Raw genomic sequence first — 23206 nt, 5'->3', positions numbered from 1 at the left:
ACTCCATCTCTCTTTTTTGATGGCATGGTTTCTGAGAAGCCAGATGTAATTCTTTGCTCTATGGGTAAGGTTTTTTTTATTTCCTTCTGGTTTCTTTCAGGATTTTTTCCTTTGATTTTCTGTAGTTTGAAAATGATAATGCATAGGTGTAGGTTTGGGGGCATTTATCCTACTTGGTCTTATTTATTTTTTGATGTATGGTTTGGTGCCTGACATTTACTTGAAATTCTTGGTCATTATTGTTTCAAGTATTCTGTGCATCTTCCCTTTATGGTATTCTTACTACCTATGTTACACCCTTTGTAGTTATCCCACAGTTCTTGGATAATTTGTTTCTATTTGGTTTGGGAGTTTTTAATTTTTTTGGTATATTTTTCCTTTGCTTTTTAGTTTTGGAGGTTCTGTTGAGATATCCTCAATCTCAGAGATTCTTGCCTAGTCTTTTAATAAGCTCACCAAAGGCATCTTCATTTGTAACAATGTTTATCTCTAGCATTTATTTTTTACTGTTTACAATTTCCATCTTTGCTGGTATTGCTCACTTGCTCTTGTATATTGTTTATCCTTTAGAGCCCTCAACATCATTTTAATTGTTTTAAAACCCTGGTCTGGTAATTCTATTATCCCTGCCATATCTGAGTCTGGTTCTGATGCTTGCTCTCATCAAACTTTTTTCCCTTTTGGGAGTATTATAATTTTTTGGTCACTGGACATGATGTATGATGGGGTGAAAAGAACTGTAAATAGGGCTTTAGTAATGTCAGGGTAAGGTGTGGAGATAGAGGAAGCATTCTATAGTTCCATTAGGTCTTAGTCTCTGCACTGTGAATTTCACATGTGTTTTTCAATATTTTTTCTCTTCCTTAGGTGGGACAGGAGGGCTAGCGTGGGCTGGAGTTGAGTATTTCCTTAGGCTCTGATAAACCCCCTGTAAATTAGGGCCTGGATAGTTTCTCCTGAGGGCAGAACTTGTTAAGAACAGGATGCTCTGGCATTTTTGAAAGTGGTTCCTTTCCCCCCGCTCCTGCTGGAAGAATGAGGGGGTTTTTCTCCAATATTCACTGTGAGAAGCTGGTAGAAATCCAGGAGGTAAAACTCACAGAAGTGGACCCCCTCCCAGCTATGACCATGTTTCCCTGGAGTTTTTAACTTTCAGTTGTCCACACTGAGCCTCCAGCAATTCCATAATTCCTGTTTGGGTTTCCCTACCTGGCACTGGTTCCTGCAGAAGTTTCTCTTCCTTTAAATTGTCACTCTGTATTCACCTGTTGGTCTCCCCAATTTGGGAAGCCCTGGTTTGTTTGTCCTGTGACATTTCTCTTGGATCTAAGAATAGTTGTTGATTTTTTCAGTTTGTTGAGTTTTTAAATTCTTGTTACGGTAGAGTGGCTACTTCCAAGCTTCTTACATGCCAGACCAAAAACCAAAAGTCCTGGATTAAACCTTCTTAAATGTGGAATTTTTGGTTCTTGGTCACAGAACCAAAAATGATTCAGAGATGAAATCTCTTTTCATCTCTTGGGTCACAGAGATGAAAGTGACTTGTGACTCATCATTGGAAACAAGTGCTTATGCTTTCTCTTGTCATGGATCAAGATTTCTTTAATGTAGACATTAGTTACCAATCCGCAGAATTAATACGAAAACTTAGCTTGAGTAATAAAGAACAAATGTTTCGTAAATCTGCAAGAACGTTACCTGAAGATCAGTTATAGCAGGGTTTCCCAGCTGCAGGGCCCAGGACAGGTATGGGGAGGAGGGAGGCTTGCCTGAGCTCCCTTTCCTGAGCAAAGCTCACCTAAGCTGGACCTCCTCCATCCCCTTCCAGAAAACTGGTCCCTGGTGCCAAAAAGGTTGGGGACCACTGAGTTACAGGGAAAAATTAACCAGTTCTAGAGGCTGAAGTTTGAATTATGAGACAGTGATTAGAAATAATCTACTGCCAGTAGTTTACGTTTTCCAAGGATCAGCAGAGTGAGTGTTGGGATAATATTGGCATACCAAGAACTCTTCTCAAATGGCATTTGCTTATAATTAGGCTATTTTTTAGGAAATTATTAGGAATGAAATACTAGCTTAAAGTTTTTAATCTCATTAAGATCATCTCATTAAGATCATCTAAACATTTTACAGGCTGTATTAATATAAACATCAAACTGATTTAGGACTTGGCTGTAAAGTTTACTCCTGAGTTATTTAAGCATGAATATATTCTTGATAATTTTTTTCTAGTTATTCAGCTGCCTAACTTAAAGGAAGTTACCACTACAGGAAGGTTACTTGGCTGTTTTTATTACTGTGTTAGACAAATATCCCTTTGCCTTATTTTCACAAACCATATAAAATGCTTGAGTGGTTATATTCTTGTAACAGAGATTGTGAGAAATCAATAACAAAACCAACAACCTGGACACAGATAAAGAATAATTAAGGAGGCTGTATTAATAAGTAGATACCTGCAAGGCCCTTTGTGTTTTGAAGGACACAAAGTTGAGTCAGGTGCTTTCCTGAGCTTGCTAGGGATTTCTGCATTGTTCATATGGTATGAAATTATATTGGGCATACTCAGTGGTCATGGAGCCTAGCACTGCCATCTGCAGGCAAGGAGCTAGATCTCAAGAACTGATCAATATTTTGATCAGGAATTTTTTTTTTAAGGATGGGTTAAAAATGTATTACAGACTGAACAAGCTTTGTCTCTTGGAGAGCCCTAAAGAGGTGAGGGATGATGATTTGAAAGGGGGAGTGGGTTGCTAAACACTAAAAAGACAACTCAATTTTTAAAAAGGGCTCTAAAGACATATAAATGGCCAATAAGCACATAAAAAGATGCTGAACACCATTAGCCACCAGGGAAATGCAAATCAAAATCACAGTGAAGTGTTACTTCACACTAGGATAACTGTAATCAAAAGATAAGTGTTGGTGACATTGGAACCCTCACACACTACTGGTGGGAATGCAAAATGGTATAACTGCTTTGGATAATAACAGTGGCAGTTTCTCAAAAGGTTAAACATTTTCCATATGGTCCAGCAATTCTACTTTTAATTATATGTCAAAGAGAAATGAAGACATATAATCACTCAAAAACTTGTAAACCAATGTACAAGATTGTTCACAGAAGCCAAAAAGTGGACACAATCCAAATATCCATCAACTGATAAATGGATAAATAAAATGTGGCATGTCCATACAATGAAATATTATTTATTATGAAAAGAAACAAAGTACTGATACAAACCAAAGCATGGAATAACCTTAAAAACATAGTGAAAAGAAGTAAAAGAAGCCAGTCACAAAGACTACATAATTGTGTGATTGCATTTATATGAAATGTCCAGAATGGGCAAACGCATTGACAAAAAGGTAAGTGGTCTCCAGTAGTTGAGGGGAAGGGGATGTGGGGAGTAACTGCTAATGAGTACGGGGTTTCTTTTGGGGGTCAGTCCTTGTCAATTCAGTTGACATGCAGTGACAAAAAGCCCTTCAAGAGGATAAAAAAGAACATAATTTTTGGATCAAAATACCAAAGCATCATGGGATTCTTTCACTTAGAAAACAACACAAACCAGATGCAAAAAAAAGGTAGATTTCCTTAGGTATATACTTTTTTTAAAAAGTAATAAAATTATATTATTTACAGTATTTAAAAATTCTAGAGCTTCAGAAACATCTTTGGTTTGATACGCAAAACACTATATACTTCACTCAGGTTTTTTGAGGGCTAGCTTTGTTTCTAAATAATTGTATCTCTGGATACACCATTTCTTCAAACTATTCCACAGGTGAAATGAAGATTATATGCAATACTTTGAAAAGTATGTATATTGGTCATCCAGTATAAAGTTACCAACTAAATAAATAAAGCCGTAAAACAATTCCCTACTGAACTGATTTCAATTATAGAACACAAATGGGAGACGAAGTCAGCAAAAATGCAAACTACAGATAGTTCAACACAGTAAGGAGATACACTTCAGTAACACTTAAGATAACATCACTAAAGTGAATTACTGGGCAAAATGGATTGCATTGTATAAACCCTTTGACATACAATCAACACAAAATGGACAGATGGAAATGATTCAAATTGTCTGGTAAAGTTTCTCAAGGAAATTGAAAAGTGTGAGTAAAATAGTGACAACATGAACATGGATTTTGACAATCTATTTGTCAGCAGAATGAACCCAACTATGATTTCTAGTTATATTGAGGGTGGCAGTCAATTGAACTAAAAGATTTAGCCTTTTTAAGGCCTGCAATTTAAAGATTATCATACAGAATGCTACTTTTAGTACCTGGCTTTAATATGATTCAATATCCTGTGAAGATGGCCAACTTACAAAATTAAAGTTTATCTTGAATTTAGGGCTTCTTTTCAAAACCTATTTAATAATCAGAGTTTAGCTTTTTTATTTTTAGAAAGGGGAAGGGGAGGGAGAAAAACATCAATGTATGGGTGCCTCTCAAGCACCCACTACTGGGGACCTCAACAGCAACCCAGGCATTTGCCCTGACTGGGAATCGAACTGGTAACTGTTTAGTTCCCAGGCCAGAACTCAAATCTACTGAGCCACACCAGCCAGGTCTTAGTGGTTTTTTTTAATGATTATAACTTGGTAAGGTAGATTTGGCCACAGCCATCTGTTTTTCAGGAATTAGTATTTAGGCATTCTTGCCATCTGCTGCTACTCTGTACCTAAATTGGGATTTTAAAAGTGGTGGGTAATAGTGGAACAGGGCTAAAGTATTCAAAAGCCAAACTAGTAAGCAAATTCAAATTCATTCTCTGAAATCACTGAAGTAGAACCACGTTTTTAAAATTTCTTCCTTCTGTCTTTCTCTTAGGTTTCTATTCTTTCAAGTTCACTTACATTCCAGGGCTTTGGTTTTTTGTTTGTTTTTGTAACCTTGTTTCTTTCCAAATCTTTTCAAAAGAAGCAATGAGACTGACCTTTCTAACTTGACACAAGTTTGTAAAAATACGTAGGAATTGCTGAAGATGAGCTCTCTAGAAAAAAAAAAAGGAGGTCGTATAATCCATTGTGAATAATCATCTAGTTCATCACTGCAACAACATGATTGGACTAAATTTTAAGATGCATTGGTAGAAATATATCATCCCACAGCTACTTCAATAGCTAGAATTTTAAAAATGTACAATAAGTTGGTGAGGATATGGAGAAATTGAAACTCATACACTGCTGGTGGGAAATGTAAACTGGTGTGGCCACTCTGGAAAATATTTTGGAAGTTTCTCAAAAAGTTAATCACATTTACCATATGGCTCAACAATCACTCTTAGGGATATGACTGAAAGAATTGAAAACACGTCCAAGCAAAACTTGTACACAAATATTCATAGCAACATTATTCACAAAAGCCAAAAGGTGGAAACAATCCAGATGTCCATTTGGATAAATATAGTATGACCATACAATGCAATACTATTCAGCCATACAAAGGAATGAAGTACTGATACAACATCGAGCCTTAAAAACGTGCTAAGTAAAAGAAGCCAGACACAAAAGGTCACATAGTACATGATTCCATTTACATGAAATATCCAGAATAGGGAAATCCACTGAGGCAAAAAGGAGATTAGTAGTTGTCAAGGGCTGGATGGGAGGGAATGGGGGAGAGACTGCTTAATAGGTAAGGGGTTTCCTTTGAGGTGATGAAAATGTTTTTGAACTAGAGATCATGGTTGCACACCATGAATGTACTAAATACAATGGAATCACACACTTTAAAATGATTAGTTTTATGTGCATTTCACTTCAGTTAAAAAATGCTTTGGTATTGTCATCTCAGAATGTAAAATTGGTATTCTGAAGTTAGTGCTACAAAAATCACTCAAATTAATACAACTCCAATACTTTGTTAGTTAAAAGCATGGGGTTTCCTCATAAAGTGGACCACTTTATGAATTGCAGCATTAACCACAATAGTTTAACAAGCTCTTAAGAGTTGTTTCCTCTCCCAAAATAAATCTAGACAGCATTTCCCCCTAGTACTATATTGAGCAAAATCTTAAAAGTTTCAAAACAAAATGTTTTTGAATTATGATAATCAGCATCAATTTTTTTAGAGGGAGATTTTCGCTATTGAATTGTTATGTGGGTCTTATGATAAACTAACAGTACAAATTTTTACCCTACATTATATATATGGGTTTTTGTTTTTGTCTCAAAACTTTGCAGGGAACCTCTGTCTAAATTTCATAACTGGTGAATATGAAATCTAAAGGTGTTAGTTTCTACCAGGAAGATCTTCCCACAGTAGTATTCTTTAGACCCTGACTTCCCTATTATTATTCTTTGGACCCTTCCTTCTCTTCCTCAGAGATCTACCTGTAGAATGAAACCACCACATTCTGAGGATAAGGCCTTAATTCTCTCAGATGTCATCACCCAGTGAAATTCAGAATTTTAAACATTACATTATAGTCAGAAATGATGTCTTTGCTAATGAATTATGAACTACCAGTATATACGTCTAGTGGGCAAGTGTACAAAAGTTCAATGAACAGGATAATGTGTTCTATAAATTCTTCTATAATCATTATAATAATTTATATTCATTTATAATCATTATAAAATTTTAAAATGTTAGCGCGGGCCTGCAAACCACATGATCGCGGTTTGATTCCCAGTCAGGGCACATGCCTGGGTTGCAGGTCAGTTCCCAGCAGGGGACTCACAAGAGGCAACCATACATTGATATTTCTCTCCTTCTCTCCTTCCCTTCCCCTCTAAAGATAAATAAAATGTTTTAAAAAATTTAAAACGTTAATCCCTACAGCAAAGAACTAATGACACCTTAAAAAGTGGCTCACAATAAAGTTGACAAACTTGCTATAGTTTTTGAAAATTAAAGGTACTAAAAATCCAAAAGTAATTGAAAAATTAAATTATAAAGGTGGCTTAAACACAAACATTTCTCATCTATGCTTTATTCTGATTTGATTACAAGGAAATTTTGATATGCCATTTATTCAACTTTCTAGTGTTCCTTGGTTTTGGACTCCAATCATACTAACATATCTGTATATTGAAGATTTAACCAGAGTATGTAGCACTCCATAATACTCTATATTCAAATACTTTGAAATGCTTGCAGACAATCTGATTACAGTTTAGTCAGCAAATAAAAAAATTAAAGATTCCATACGTGGAATTTTTGGTAAGTGCCTAGAGTTTTTCTGACCATAGTTCAATTTAGTTAGCTATGCTATTAATATATAACCTGTATGTTTTCCTTTTTGAGTATATGTCATGTTACAATTTGTTTTTCAAAGTGTTTAACTTTTTGCTTAGAAGCTTTTTGTTTTCTCTCAAGTTTTTGTAAGAGCCCTGTTAACACGTTTATTTGAAAGCAGACAAAAACAAAATTTTAAAAAGAAAAATATTTTGCAAAAGAATCAAATTCTGGCTTTAATATTTACATATTTATAAACTGATGTTAAAATGCTCTAAAAATGTTAGTTAGGAAAGCACAATTCAGTAACATCAATTTTTCATTTATAGCTTTTTCTAAAGAAGATCCCAAGAAAATGCCGCCTTAATTTTCCCCTCAAGGACATTTGAGTACTTCAAGGTTCAATCTGAAGCACATGTAAAACCCTCTCATTCTCAAACATAATAAACTAAGAGTTAACAATACACTGGATGGTGAGCAGATTATGAAAGTACAGGCTACTTTACCAAAAGAGTTAAGTTCTTATGGTGTTGGGTTTAGAGGTGAAAGAATGGAACAAAGGCTCTCACAACTGTGGAAAATCAGAGCTCTTCTTGAATTATATGGCCTTTTAATATCTAAGCTAGAAATTAAAAGCAGAAATGAGGTAACATTACAGTTTTCCTGAACATTAGAAAAGCAATAGGTAAAGTATTACAAATTAAATATGGTGATAAATGAGACAGAAAAGCTTGGTTACCACTCTAGGTTAAACACTAAGCAATAAAACTAATTTCTAATTTTAAAATGATTGGCTTCATATTTTAAAAAACTTTTCAGTATATAACTTATATATACAATGTTTCCTTGTAACTCAAACTATAATGCTGAACCCTACAAAAGGAATAGATTACGTCTGAGATGCTCAAAAGCCCCAAGAGTCCCCTTTCTATTTATAAACCAGCAATTTTAAAAGTACATCCAGCACAGAAAGCCTCAATAGTTATTCAAAATTTAAAGCCCACATCAGTAGACAGTTTCTCATAAATCACATGGTCAAATTCCATGTTAATTTATGAACCTTTTTCATGAGCAAGAGTAAAGACGAAGGGATCAAGTTGACTTTGTTATTCATTCTGAATACTAAATTGTGCTTGCATCCTAAAAGTTAAAATGATCTGCAGTAAGAAAGAGAATCTGAGTATGTTCATTTGTAACATACACTGACAACTAAAATCCTAATAACAGAATAAAAATGTTCATTGAAAAATGAAAGATGACAAGCAATAGCAATCAGTGATAGTATATTTTAATCCTTTGTTAAAGCTCTAAAGTTGTATTAATTGCTAACCAAACTGAGGTAGAGGTAAACACTAATGTTACTCCTTCTGTGTATTGGAACTTAGGCCTCTCACCTGAACTTGTATGCATTTTACCCCTAATTATACAAACATGATTCAATTTTAAATGTTATGATAGAAAAATTACAGCATCATTCAAATGGTTTTTTACAAAATTCTTAATTACTAGACTAAAAAAAAAGTACTTATAAAATGTGCACAATAATTTAATGTTCCCTGCCAGTAGTAGTTATACTTGTTTTTCCTCCAAAGTGTAGGCAAAAAAGGGTACAGAAACCATATTATGTGGAGATTATGAACAGTCATGTAATGAAGAACATAACCAGAAGGGTAAGAACTGAGAAGTTAGTGTCTAATTTTCCTCTTTGAAGGTTATATATAAATTTTGATTCATATTTAATTTCCCTTACTAAAGCAGACTTAAATTCCATTAAACACAAATCTACTTCCATTTTAAATCACATACAAGTGCTATGTGATCAGAGGGATGGGAAACACTAGGTAAGGCCTGGTGGGTGGTAACTTCTTCGTGACTAGGTAGCGGAATCACCTGTTCAACCTCTAAAGCATTTAAGTCAATGAAAATGTAATCCAGACATCCATGAAAGCCACCAACATAATTTGTGTAAGCAGGTTCACCACAAGCACTTTTCAGTTTCAGAAAATGGGTAAGAGACATGTTGCATCGTTCCTCTTCCCCATTGGAAGCCCAGTCTTCATGATCCTCTGGAATGGTGCCATTGATGACAAAATGATACATTCCTGTTGATGGGGTACTATTAAAGTCCCCACAAAATATAACTGGTATGCCAGGATACAGATCACATGAGACGCGTCTAATGTGAGCCAAGGCTACTGCCATTTGAATGAGACGAATGTACCCACCTATGAATATAGAAAACATCAATATAAGTACTTTTCAAAGTTGCCTTTAAAGAAAGAAAACTTTTTAAAGAAAGAAACTCACAAACTACAGCATCTGGGTGACACTGAAGATGTATATTTACGTGTGGGTGGGGGATTAGATGAAGGTGGTCAAAAGGTACCAACCTCCAGTTATAAGATAAATGCAATATGAACACTATAGTTAACACTGATGTGTGTGCAGCATAGCTGGAAATTGCTAAGACAGCAAAACCTGAAAATTTGCATCACAAGAAAAAAAAACATTTTTTTGGTATCTAAGTTTGTTGTGGTAATCATTTTGCAACATATGTGAGTCATGCTGTGCACCTTAAACTTGTATAATGCTGTATGTCAATTATATCGCAATAAAACTGAAAGAAAAAATATATTCATGTAAAATAGCTTAATTGACTTTAAGTTACCATGTGAAAACCAATAAAACCTACCTTTGGGATGCCAGTAGAGATGGGTATTTGCGACACATATCTTTTTAGAAGAGTCCTTTGTAGACTGAAGAACAGAAATCTAAAACATACAGAAAGTGCCAAGACTTCAGTTGCTATCTCCTATTTTTCTGAATTTTTTATCTAAGACTATATGAAGTAACATTTTACTCTATATCCTTCCCATACTGATGAACTATGATCATAATTATGAAGTTTAACTTTTATTAAAAGTTTTTGAATACAGAAGTACCCCCTTATCCAGGGGAGCATATGTTCTAAGATCCTCAGTGAATGCCTGAAACCTAACTCTATATATGAGGTCTGTCCAGAAGTCTAGCTATAGTTAACATACCAAGAACGATTTGTGTGACATCAATGTAAACTAGCAGCCAAGGAGAGTGGACTGGAAAGCACATGTGTGAATAATGACTTCACTGTACTAGTCAGTGGGGGAGGTAGGTGCGGTTGAGTGAGCATGTGTACTGTGTGGCCATTGCATTCAAAATGACTGAGTAGAGCAACGAATCTGCATCAAATTTTGCATTAAGCTTGAACATTTCTCCACAGAAACTATTGGGATGATTCAGAAGGCTGCAGCTGTGGGCAACTGGTGACTGGCAGCTTCATCACGACAATGTGCCCATTTATGTATTACAACTCATGCAGAGATTTTTGGTAAAACATCAAATCACCCAGGTGGCCCAGCCCCCTACAGCCCAGATTTGGCACTCTGACTTCTGGCTTTTCCCAAAACTAAAATCACTTTTGAGAGGAAAGAGATTTCCGATTGTCCAGGAGATTCAGAAAAATACAACAGGGCACCTGATGGCAACTGGGAGAACTGTGTGAGGTCCCCAGGTTCCTACTCTGATGGGGGCTGAGATATCATTGTCCTATGTAAAATGTTTCTTGTATCTTCTTAATAATAAATATCTCTACTTTTCATATTACATGTCTAAATACCTTCTGGACAGACCTTGTATACACTATGTTTTTTCCTATATGTATATACCTATGATAAAGTTATAAATTAGGCAAGGTAAGACATTAATAATAAGACAAAACAATTATAATACTTCATATATTATAATAAAAGTAATGTGAATATAGTCTCTCTCTCTCTCTCTCAAAATACTAGTCTGTACTTACCCTACCTGAGGAAATGAAGTGAAGACGAAGGCATTGTGACAGCATTATGTCTACTATAAGGGTTACTTGAACACAAGCACTGTGACACCATGACAATCCATCTGATGCCCAAGATAGCTACCAAGTGACTAATGGACAGGTAGCCTATACTGCATGGATATGCTGGGCAAAGGGATGATTCAAGTCCCAAGCTGGATGGTACAGGAGGGCATGAGATTCATCACGCTACTTAGAGCAGCAGGCAATTTATTAATAATATGTATGAATTGTTTATTTCTGAAAATTTTCATTTTGTATTTTCAGAGTGCAGGAAACTGAAATCATGGCTACAAGGGACTACTATATAAATAAATAGTACAAGGGTAACATGCTTTAGTAACAGCCCAGCATATATAGGTAGTATAGAAAGAACATACTTGGGATGACAACACCAAGGTTGGAGATAGTGCAAACTTTGGAGTGAGGGAGACCCAGGTCTGAATACCCACTCTACCATTTACAGAAATGTGATCTGGAAAAAGACACTTTTTTCCTAAACCAACTTCGTCATTGGTTTAAAGAAAAAAGACAATTATTTCCCTTCAAGTGGGACCATAGTATGGATTCAATTAAATGAGCTTACATGGAAGTTCCGGAAACACAGTAGGTGCTGAAAAAAAATGTAGCTACTCATCTTACTTTGCACAAAACGAATTGCCTAAAAACTCTGGACAAACACAAAATAAACACGTTTTAAAGAAACTAACATAGTCTGCCCTGGCCAGGTAGCAAAGTTGGTTAGAGCACCATCCTGACTCACCAAGGTTGCCAATCCCTGGTCAGGGCTCATACAACATAATGAATGCATAAACAAGTGGAACAATAAATGGATGTCTCTCTCTCTTTCTCTCTCCACTCCCTCTTCCCTTCTCTCTAAAAGTTAGTCAAAAAAATTAACATAACTTAAGCCAAGCAGTAGTTAATACCCTACCCAGTGATAATGGAATATATAACTAACTATAAGAATCCTAGTTCCACACTTGTGTGAACTTGAGTAAGTAAATTTGCCCACCTCCCCACTTACAAAATGGGAATAATAACAGCTCATTAAGTATCTGGTAAACGAATGAAGGCTAACCTCAGAGTTGAAGATACAACAGCAAACACCTTTCAATAAAATCTCGATGGTTTCATCTCAATTATAAGCAGCCCCACACCCTACTCCCTTTCCAGGGACCTAAAAATGGACAAGTATGTAAAGAGACTGATGAAGCTACTTTACCTGAAGGACAGAAGATCTCTGGAGCACCCTCTCCCGTGCCGATGGATACAAAACTAACTTCTCCAGCAGTTCTTTGTGAAGTGGGTCGGACTCCAGGGCCTCATGGAAAATAATGTCATGCTGGGTAAGGAGGCTAAACTTGGACTTTCGGTAGAAAGTAGCCAGGCCTTCCTGCTGCTTGATTCGAAACACGCCCTCCAGCCCAAAGGCCTCGAGAGCCGGGACCAAACTGTCTGTAAACACGCTGCGGTCAACCTCCTGCAAACAGATGAGGTCGGCGTTGTACCCGGTAAGTTCCTTCTGGATAAGATTCTGGCGGTAGTCGAGCTCCAGGGCGTAGGGGGCACAGTATGGATAAAGGACGGTCCGCGAAAACTCAGTTTGGGCGTACGTGTCAGCGAGGATGTTGTAGGAGACAGTGCGGATGAGAGCGTCGTCAGTCACCTTCTTAGTATAGAGATGCCGGTGATCAAAGGTGCAAGTGCCGGGTCCGGCCTCCACTGGACACACACTTTCCAACTCCCGGCTTGGCCCGAAGCGCTGCCCATTGCCTGGGGTGCAATGAAGCTTGAGTCGTAGCCCGATGTCTGCATTGGACGGGATGTAGACGCGCTCGCCCACACCCGTTTCCGTCCAACTAGGAGAGGGCGAGGAGGGACACAATGACGAGGGGCCCCCGTCCTCAGGCTCCGCCGACCCAGGTTTGGCTTCCCTGTACCAGCGGAAGAGGGAGCAGGCGGGATCCCCAAATTCGAGGCTGAGCTTGGGGCAAACCGGGAAGCCTGCCATGATATAGCGTGGCAACTGCAGCTCCGTGAAGGCGGGGGGGTTGCGCTCCACCTTGTACTTGACATCGCCGATCTGCAGCACAGCACCATCCTGCCAGGCGTCCACATTGAGCACGTCTTCAGCCACTGCCTCCTCCCGGTAATACAGCTTCACCACGGGCTCGCAGGCCGCAGCCGGCTCGGGTCCAGGCCCGGAACAGGCCACGCCGCTGCTAGCGTTTGGCCGGTTCTTCCTGCTCTTTTTGGCGGCAGCCGCTTTAGCGTGGCCTTTGAGGGCGTTAGTGGCAATCCGGCTGAGGGCTCGACCCAGCGGCTCACTTTGGTCGCGCTGCATGTTCTTGTGGCTGCCGTCGGCCAGGGCAAACGACAAGCTTAGTTTAGGCTCGGAGGGCACACAGCGCACTACAGCGCGCTCCATCGCGCCCGCCGCCGTCTCAGTTGCCGTCTCGGCCCGACAGTGCCGCTCCACGGCCGCGCGGACCCCACGAAGCGCGGCGCGGACACCCGGGAGCCTCCACATGGACCTGGTGGCCCAGCGGCTGACGGGATAGGCAGCTGCTAAGCCTCAGGTGGAAACAGAGTAGGTGCGGCCACCGGCACTGGGACCCATTCAGTCCCGCAACTTCCGGCCGGCGAGGGAAGGGCTGAGATGCTTACGTCAGGCACTTTCGCCAGGCCCACTCACATGCTCTTTTTGCAGTCAGGTACGTCTAATAACTCCAAGATTAACTTTTATCTTCAATTTTAGTCATGACGATGAGGAGGTGAAGAAAATATAGAGGTTCCAGAGTGAAATGTTAGACTCCATGATTTTACCGAAAGTGCAGTTAGAGGATGAAAGGGAAGATGCGCCAAACCGGAAGTGGCTGGGTGGTGTTACTGAGTCTGTTTCCCTGAAGGAGGCGGTCTCTCGCCTGGATTGGAACTGCCTACCCGCTCTTCGCTTGGTCCGAGAGCGCGGAGCGCAGAGAACTCCACCCGGATTGTCACCCTGGCTCTGGGCCTGAAAAGCGTTGCTCAATTACACTGTACAGCGTTCCCGACCTGCTCGCCTTCTTCCGAGGTGTGGCGGGTTCGCCTCAGGCCGAGCAAGCGCGGACACGCCGAGCTGAGCCTTTGTGGTAGTTAGTATCAACGAACGATACACAGTAACTATTTAGTGAGCGACGACTATGCTAAAAATGTCTTTTATAGATGTGAGACCCAGAGAGGTTATTTTACTTGTTCAAGGTTACACAGACAATGTTGAGTGAATGACAGGAGATCGAGAATAGCCAGTAAGAAGAAATATGTGTAGCTTCACTGAAAGCCAAATGAACAAAATGTTTCAAGAACCAGTGATTTTGTGTTTAATATAATTAATATTCTGTGATTAATTAAAGGAAAAAAAGCCCTTGATGATTCAAAGAACAAATTGTGAAGTCGCTTCTCTGGTCAAATGATGTATTTGTATATACTACCTTTTTCTACAAGTAAAATGTTTATTTATTGGGTATCTAATAATAAGCCATACCTTTCGCCTGACTTACCATGAGGAAAATAAGCCTTTTAAATTGTACTGTAAAAGAAGGATGAATTTTGCAGTCAATCGAAATTTCTATTCCTGTCCTCCCCTGCCGCCCCCCCCCCCCAGCATTTAACAGGTGACTGGACACTGATGATATATGTAGTCCAAGGTTACAATATAGGGATAAAAGCCAGTATGTTACATCAACTGACTAGCCTAAGGAAGGGAGAAAATAAGTTTTAGTACTCTAGTTTATAGTACCCACATGTAGCAATATACATTTTAAAATGTCATTTTTCTTACCCTCATCATTTTTCTTATCCTTATCATTTTTATTTATGCAGCTTTGCAGACTTAAAGATAAAAGCCCTACATAATATAAATTATATAATTAAAACTTGAGATTGAAAGGCAAAACCAATACTATGCTCTGATACCAAAAGGAGAAGGGGCTACTAGAAATCTGTTTATTCATCCATTCTCAATCCATGTGAAGAAACACAAACTAACTTTTACTAAGCAAAAGTTAGGGTTGATGGAGTTATTCTTGTTACTTACACATTACTTGCAAAGATTAGTGTGTGAAAACTGGTTTCTTATGATTACCTTCACTTTGGTTAATAACATCAGTTAACATTGTAGGTCATTAATATACCTCTATCTCTTATGGTAGAAGAGATAGAGGTAGCTCTTCTATTGGTAGAAGCCATGTAGCACTGCTATTACTCTGAGAAGACAACAGCTGGTAGAGGGGTTCAAAAATGCAGAGCATTAAAACCTTTAATTTGGAGAAGTAAAACCATGTTCCAAGGAAGCATCACCAGCATGACCACTAGCAGCACGAACAGCAGCAACAGCAGTAGCAGCACCCCCACCAACTACACCTGCAGATGGGCAACAAGCCAGCAGACAAAATGAAGGTTTGACTATTGACCTGAAGATTTTTAGGAAACAAATATGGGAAGGCGGGTGAAGTCTTTATTCATAAGGATAAAAGCTTTGGCTTTATTCACTTCGAAACAAGAACCCTAGCGGAGATTCCTAAAGTGGAGCTGGACAACATGCCACTCCATGGAAAGCAGCTACGTGTGTACTTTGCCTGCCATAGTGCATCCCTTATAGTTTGAAACCTTCAGTAAGTGTCCAACAAACTTCTGAAAGAAGCCTTTTCTGTGTCCAGCCAGGTGGAGAGGGATGTAGTCATTGTGGATGTTTGAGGAAGGCCCTCAGGAAAAGATATTGTTGAATTCCCAGGGAAGCCAGCTGCTTGGAAAGCTCTGGACATGTACAGTGAAGCCTCCTTCCTGCTAAGTACATTTCCTCAGCCTGTGATTGTAGAGCCCATGAACCAGTTAAACATGATGAACAGGGACTTCCAGAGAAGCTGGTTATAAAGCACTAGGAGTGGGAGCAGCCACCTAGATTTGCTTAGACTGGCTCCTTTGAGTACGAGTATGCCAAGCGCTGGAAAGTACTCATTGAGATGGATAAACTGCAGCAGAACCAAATGGACCACAACACTGGGGAAGCTCACAAGCTGGAGATGGAGATGGAGGCTGCTCACCATGAGCACCAGGTTGTGCTGATGAGGTGTGAGGAAGAACTTCGAAGGATGGAATTGCTGCACAAGCAAGAAGTACAAAAACTAAAGCAATTGGACCTCAGGCAGGAGGAGTGTCTGTGCTATGAGGAGGAGATACAGCAATAGCAGAGAGGGTTCAAGGGGATCTTTCCTGATGCAAGACAGCAGGAGGTACAGGTGGTGCAATGAGAGGTGCAATGGTCATATACAACAGAGGTGCCATGACCCCTGCTTCTGTGTCTGCTGGTACCCTAGCTCCTCCAGGACCTGCCACTATGATGCCAGATGGAACCTTGGTATTGACCCTACCAACTGCTAAACACTTTGGCCAAGTTGCTACAATGGAAGGAATAGGGGGAATTGGTGGAACCCCTCTTACATTCAACCATGCAGCTCCTGGAGCTGAACTGGCTCCAAACAGATGTTACTGATACTAATAAAATTGTATTGTCTAGTTTCCTAAAATCCTTAAGACAAAGACCCTTTTTGGACTAGCTGGAATTCTACCCTGGAAAGGTGTTAGGGGTTCCTACCAATAGTTAGGCCCTCCCTACCTGTACTACTTCTCTAGGGAGTATGCTGGAGGCAGAGGGCAAGGGAGGGGCAATATTTAACAAATCAGTTCTGTTGTATATCATTTAATACATCTGCGTGGTGCATTCCTGAAGTCTTGTGATTATTGAGGGCCTGGGAGGGAGGGAACAATGGCAAAGTGGATCCAGTTAGAGACCCCATTAATCTTGATCATTCCATTCTTTGTTTTATCCTGTTCTATTTGCTTTCTCATTCCCCAGAGACACTGCCACATATACGACAAAAACCACAAGCATACCCCCATCACTCCATTCACACCAAGGTGGGAATTCAGACAGATGTCTGCAGAGGCCACAGATAACATACATATGGTTCTGTTATATCCCTTGTATTATCCCTTCATATCCTAAAGAGACATTTTCTGTAAGAGATTGTCATTTTAGTATATCTAAAAAAATTTTTTGTTAACTTCCCTCCATCTTTTTCTTGGAAAAGAACAACCAAGGAATGGCCCTTTTGTGTCTGACGTGTCTATTCAGTTTTTCTTTTTTTAAAATATATTTTATTGATTATTCTATTACAGTTGTCCCATTTACCCCCCTTCATTCCCCTCCACCCTGCACACGCCTCTTCCACCATCCCCCCTTTAGTTTATGTCCATGTGTCACAAGTTCTTTAAATTCTATATTTCCCATACTATCCTTGCCCTTCCCCCTGTCTATTTTTTACCTACCGTCTATGCTACTTATTCTCTATACCTTCTCCCCCCCTTCTCCTCCTCCCACTCCCTTGTTGCTAACCCTCCATGTGATCTCCATTTCTATGGTTCTGCTCCTGATCTAGTTGTCCTCTTAGTTTGCTTTTATTTTAGGTGTGGTTGTTAATAACTGAGTTTGCTGTCCTTTCACTGTTCCTATTTTTGACCTTCTTTTTCTTATATAAGCCCCTTTAGCATTTCATATAATAAGGGCTTGGTGATGATGAACTCCTTGAACTTGACCTTATCTGAGAAGCTCTTTATCTGCCCTTCCATTCTAAATGAAAGCTTTGCTGGATAGAGCAATCTTGGATGTAGATCCTTGCCTTTCAGGACTTTCAATACTTCTTTCCAGCCCTTTCTTGCCTGTAAGGTCTTTTTTGAGAAATCAGCTGACAGTCTGATGGGAACTCCTTTGTAAGTGACTGTCCCCTTATCTCTTGCTGCTTCCAGGATTCTGTCCTTCATTTTAATCTTGGCTAATGTAATTATGATGTGTCTTTGTGTGTTCCCTCTTGGGTCCAACTTCTTTGGGACTCTCTGAGGTTCCTGGATTTCCTGAAAGTCTATTTCCTTTGCCAGATTGGGGGAGTTCTCCTTTCTTATTTGTTCAAATAAGTTTTCCACTCATGGCTGTTTCTTTTCCCATTCTGGTACCCCTATAATTTGGATGTTGGAACATTTAAAGATGTCCTGGAGTTTCCTAACCCTCTCCTCATTTTCTTGAATTCTTGTTTCTTCATTCTTTTCTGTTTGGTCGTTTTTTTCTTCCTTCTGGTCCACTCCATTGATTTCAGTCCCAGTTTCCTTCCCATCACTATTGGTTCCCTGTGCATTTCCCTTCATTTCACTTAGGTTAGCCTTCATTTGTTCTTCTAATTTGTGACTAAAATCAACCAGTTCTGTGAGCATCCTGATCACCAGTGTTTTGAACTGTGCATCTGATAGGTTGGTGATCTCATTGTTGCTTAGAAGTATTGGCTCTGGGCAATTTGATCTGTTCTGTTTGAGCCATAATGTTTTGGCCTCTTTGCGCTTGTTAAGTGTGAGGGGCAGAGCCTTAGGTGTTCACCAGGGTGGGGCAACCCAGGTCGCTGGGTTGTGACACTGTATGTGGGGGCAGGGTCAGAGAGGGCAATGGCATTTGTTCTGCTCCTTCTCAGTTTTAACTCCCCTCTGCTGCTTCCTGCAAGCAACTTGGGCCTTTCTGGTGCTGGTTCCTGGGTGTGTGGGCCTGTGCACCCTCCAGGACCCTGTGGGTCTCTCCAATGAACTCTCTGTGAGCCTGGGAGTTCTCTCCCCGCACCTTTACTCCCGAAAGTTTTTTCAATTGGTGATTTTATGCTTTAATTTCCGTTGCTGGGGCCTTGGTTTGTGTGGTCTGTTTCACTGCTTGATCCTTTGCCTGGTTTATCTGCATGTGAATGTGTGACCATGGTCAGCCAGCTGCCCCTCGCCCTCACTGGGTCCGCTCATTGCCACCCCACCCGGGATCTGCCAAACACCGCCTGCGCACCTGAGTCAGAGCAGCAGGCACCACTTTTTCCTGCTGGGACCCCTATCTGCCAGCGACTGACTCTGCCCCTCTTACCAGTCTGGCTGAATGGTTCGTTGTTGTCAAACTTCCATACAGTTCAATTTTCTGTCTCTTCTGGTTGCGTTTTTGTTACTAAATCTTTGTTGTCTTTAAATTTGGTTGTGCGAAGAGGCACAGTATTTCCACCTATGCCTCCATCATGGTTGGAAGTCTCACTATTCAGTTTTTCTTGATAGTCCTAGTACAACCTTGGGAATAGGGTTGCTATATGTTGGATGTTGAACAGTAATTCTTAGCCTTGCCTACCTTAGGTAGTTACGCTGTGCATTTTTTAAAATTGGTGTACCATGTTTGATTTTCCCTGACCTCTGGAGTTTTTCTGGAAAATGAAGCAGTAATGCAGCATCAACTTATTAAAATATATTTTAAGCCCTTAAAAATACCTCAATCTTTTTTTTAACTGAGGGTCAACATGATACTGAAGTATTTTCTTAAATTTAATTATTGTTCAAGTACAGTTTGATACTGAAGTTTTGAGTGATAGCACTCAGAAATTTTGAGTAGTACCTGGTAATATCCCTTCAAGGTTATCTACTTCCTTCTATATTTAAAATTTAATAATGTCCTTTTGCTTTTTATTTAAGGGACCAATTTCTTCTATTTATTTATTTGCTAAAATTTTTTAATTTATAATTTTTTCAGTTTTATGGAGATACAATTGACATATGATATCGCATTAGTCAAAGGCATACAACATAATGATTGTTATATGTATATATTGCCAAATGATTATCACAATAAGTTTAGCAGATCTCGTAGTTGCATTTTTTTCCTTTTTCTTATGATGAGAACTCTTAGGATTTACTCTCTTAGCAATTTTTAAATATACAGTATAGTTGATTAACTATAGTCAGCATGCTATACATTACATCCCAGAACTTCATTATCTTGTAACTGAAAGTTCTTACTTTTTTTTTTTAGAATGAACAACATAATCAGCCATTTTAATTTATTATTTTGAGTTTGGTTAGATTACTGTGAAAAAAAAACTTAACTAGACACAAACAAGTCATTAAACTGGCATTGCTGAATGTGTTGGAAGTTCTAACTTTTTGGCTACCTTCAACCTTTTCCTGCACTCCCCTGCCCTGCCACTTTCCCCTTCCTCAGGAAACCAACAATGTGCTGTCTCTGTGAATTCAGTTTTCTGTAGATTCCACATGTAAGTGAGATCATACAGTATTTGTCTTTGTCTGACTTATTTTACTTAGCATAATGGCAGGATTTTTTCTTTTTATGACTGAATAATATTTTTATATTTAATTGTATCTATATATTTTACATTGTCTTTATCCACTTATCCATTGATGAATACTTACAATTAGGTTGTTATTATGTCTTGGCTATTATATAATGCTGCAGTGAACATGGAGGTGCAGATCTCTTTTTGAGAGAGTAATTTCATTTTCTTTGGATTTATTAGAGTTTCTTGATCATTGGGTAGTTCTATTTTTATTTTTTAAAATATATTTTATTGATTATGCCATTACAGTTGTCCCAATTCCCCCCCTTTCATTACCCTCCACCTTGCACCCTCCCACCCACATTACCCCCTTTAGTTCATGTCCATGTGTCGTAAGTTCTTTAGCTTCTACATTTCCCACATTACTCTTGCCCTCCCCCTATTTTCTCCTCACCATCTATGCTACTTATTCTCTGTACCTTCTCCCCACCTTTCCTCCTCCCACTCCCCTGTTGCTAACCTTCCATGTGATCTCCATTTCTGTGGCTCCACTCCTGTTTTAGGTGTCCACTTAGTTTGCTTTTGTTTTTGGTGTGGTTGTTAATAACTGTGAGTTTGCTGTTCTTTCACTGTTCCTATTGTTTTTGCCTTCTTTTTCTTAGATAAGTCCCTTTAACATTTCATATAGTAAGGGCTTGGTGATGATGAACTCCTTGAACTTGACCTTATCTGAGAAGCACTTTATCTGTCCTTCCATTCTAAATGAAAGTTTTGCTGGATAAAGCAATCTTGGATGTAGCTCCTTACCTTTCAGGACTTTCAATACTTCTTTCCAGCCCTTTCTTGCCTGTAAGGTCTCTTTTGAGAAATCAGCTGACAGTCAGATGGGAACTCCTTTGTAAGTGACTGTCTCCTTTTCTCTTGCTGCTTCTAGGATTCTCTCCTTCATTTTCATCTTGGCTAATGTAATTATGATGTGCCTTGGTGTGTTCCCTCTTGGGTCCAACTCTTTGGGACTCTCTGAGGTTCCTGGATTTCCTGGAAGTCTATTTCCTTTGCCAGATTGGGGAAGTTCTCCTTTATTATTTGTTCAAGTAAGTTTTCCACTTGTTGCTGTTCCTCTTCCCCTTCTGGTACCCCTATGATTCAGATGTTGGAATGTTTAAAGATGACCTGGTTCCTAAGCCTCTCCTCATTTTCTTGAATTCTTGTTTCTTCATTCTTTTCTGTTTGGTCATTTTTTTCTTCCTTTTGGTATACTCCATTGATCTGAGTCCCAGTTTCTTTCCCATCACTATTGGTTCCCTGTACATTGTTCTTTATTTCACTTAGCATAGCCTTCATTTGTTCATCTAATTTGCAACCAATTCTGTAAGCATCCTGATGACCAGTGCTTTGAACTGTGCATCTGATAGGTTGGCTATTTCCTTGTGGCTTAGTTGTATGTATTTTTTTTTTTGGAGCTTTGATCTGTTCTTTTGTTTGGGCCATTTTTTTTTGTCTTGACGTGCCCGTTACATATGAGAGGCAGAGTCTTAGGTATTCACAGGGTCCGGGCAACCCATGTCCCTGCATTGTGACACTGTATGTGGGGGAGGGTTCGGAGAGGGAACAATGGTGCTTGCTCCGCCATCCACTGGATTTCAGTCCCTTCCACCGCTTCCCCCAAGCAAACTGGGCCCTTCTGGTGCTAATTTCCATGTGGTGGGCTTGTGTACATTCGAGGACCCTGTGGGTCTCTCCAACAAACTTTTCCATGAGGTTGGGAGTCTCTACCGGCACCTCAATCCCCACAGGTGTTTTTAATCCGTGTTTTGAGGCTTTATTTCCTCATGCTGGAGCCCTGGGTTGCATGGTCTGTTTCCTCAGTTTCTTCTGGTTTATCTGTGCATGAATGTGGGACCACCTGGTCCGCCAGCCACCTTGTGCCCCTCCACAATCCACCGCCTTGCTGGGTCTGCCCACTGCCGCCCGGCACCTGGGCTCCTCCTGCTGCCATCTTGAGCACCTGGGGTCCACCAGCCACCGGTTTTTTTATTTGCCACAACTCCTCTCTGCCCTGCCGCCCAACTCTGCCCCTCCTATTGGTCTGGATGAATGTGTCTATTTTAACTTCCTGGTTTTCAGAGTTCTATACAGTTAAATTTTTTTTGTCATTTCTGGTTGTTATTTTGTTTCTAAATTTATGTTGTCCTTATTGTGGTTGTGCGAGGTTGCACAGTGTGTCTACCTACACCTCTATCTTGGCTGGATCTTTCTTGTGTTTTAATATATTTATTGTAATTTATAATGATGACATTGTATATAAGATATAATATTAGTATAATAACAATAAAAATTAGTTCGAAGAAATTCAAAGAACCTAGGTGAAACCTATCACAGTTTAGCTCCATGAAGAACTCTTAAGCATATGAACTCATTTATTTTTCCTGTAATCCCCTTTTTAATTTTGAAATGAACAATACATAGTACAAAGCATAGAAAGCTAGTCTCTTAAGTTCTCTTGGCATCTTCAACATTTCTATTAAGAAATAGAAGAAACTTTTTGTATAGTATTAGAGAATCACATTTTGGTGTCATATCCCTAAAGGGTTCTTAAATAATGAAGGCTTTGTGATTATTTATCTGCTCTCATAAATAATCTGCTCTTGTAAACAATATTTCTAACACTTAGACTCAGAAATAGAGCTTTTAAGGAAGAATTTTCAGCTTCAAATTAAACATGTTCACATAATTAACATGTTTTTCTTTCAAAGCAAAAGACGAATTAAAATTCCAGATACTTCTTTTGAAGAAATCAATAAACTGATCCTAACATTTATATGGAAATGCAAAGGACCTAGAGTAGTCAAAATTACTTTTTTAAATAAAAGAACAAAGTTGGAACACTAACACTGTGCATTTTAAAAACTATAGCCATTCTTACTAAAGCTGCACTAATCAAGACAGTGTG

At 39.2% G+C, this 23206-nt stretch overlaps 1 protein-coding gene and 1 pseudogene across 1 annotated transcript; one reads left to right on the top strand and one right to left on the bottom strand.

The window, feature by feature from the left end:
* Positions 1–7544: 7544 nt before the first annotated feature.
* Positions 7545–13739, bottom strand: PDE12 (phosphodiesterase 12). Its single transcript, XM_037040728.1, has 3 exons — positions 12306–13739; positions 9896–9974; positions 7545–9428 (listed from the first exon to the last, which is right to left on the bottom strand). The coding sequence occupies exons 1-3, from the start codon at positions 13611–13613 to the stop codon at positions 8986–8988; spliced, it is 1830 nt and encodes a 609-aa protein (XP_036896623.1). The 5' UTR covers positions 13614–13739; the 3' UTR covers positions 7545–8985.
* Positions 13740–15361: 1622 nt separating this feature from the next.
* On the top strand, positions 15362–16613 carry LOC118983624 (non-POU domain-containing octamer-binding protein-like; annotated as a pseudogene).
* The last annotated feature ends 6593 nt before the right edge of the window (positions 16614–23206 follow it).

Source organism: Sturnira hondurensis, unplaced genomic scaffold (assembly GCF_014824575.4).
Source record: "Sturnira hondurensis isolate 20B ecotype Veracruz unplaced genomic scaffold, ASM1482457v3 Scaffold0002840, whole genome shotgun sequence".
Taxonomy (NCBI): domain Eukaryota; kingdom Metazoa; phylum Chordata; class Mammalia; order Chiroptera; family Phyllostomidae; genus Sturnira; species Sturnira hondurensis.
Note: the sequence above shows the minus strand (reverse complement) of the source record. Positions and strands in the feature narration are given on the sequence as shown.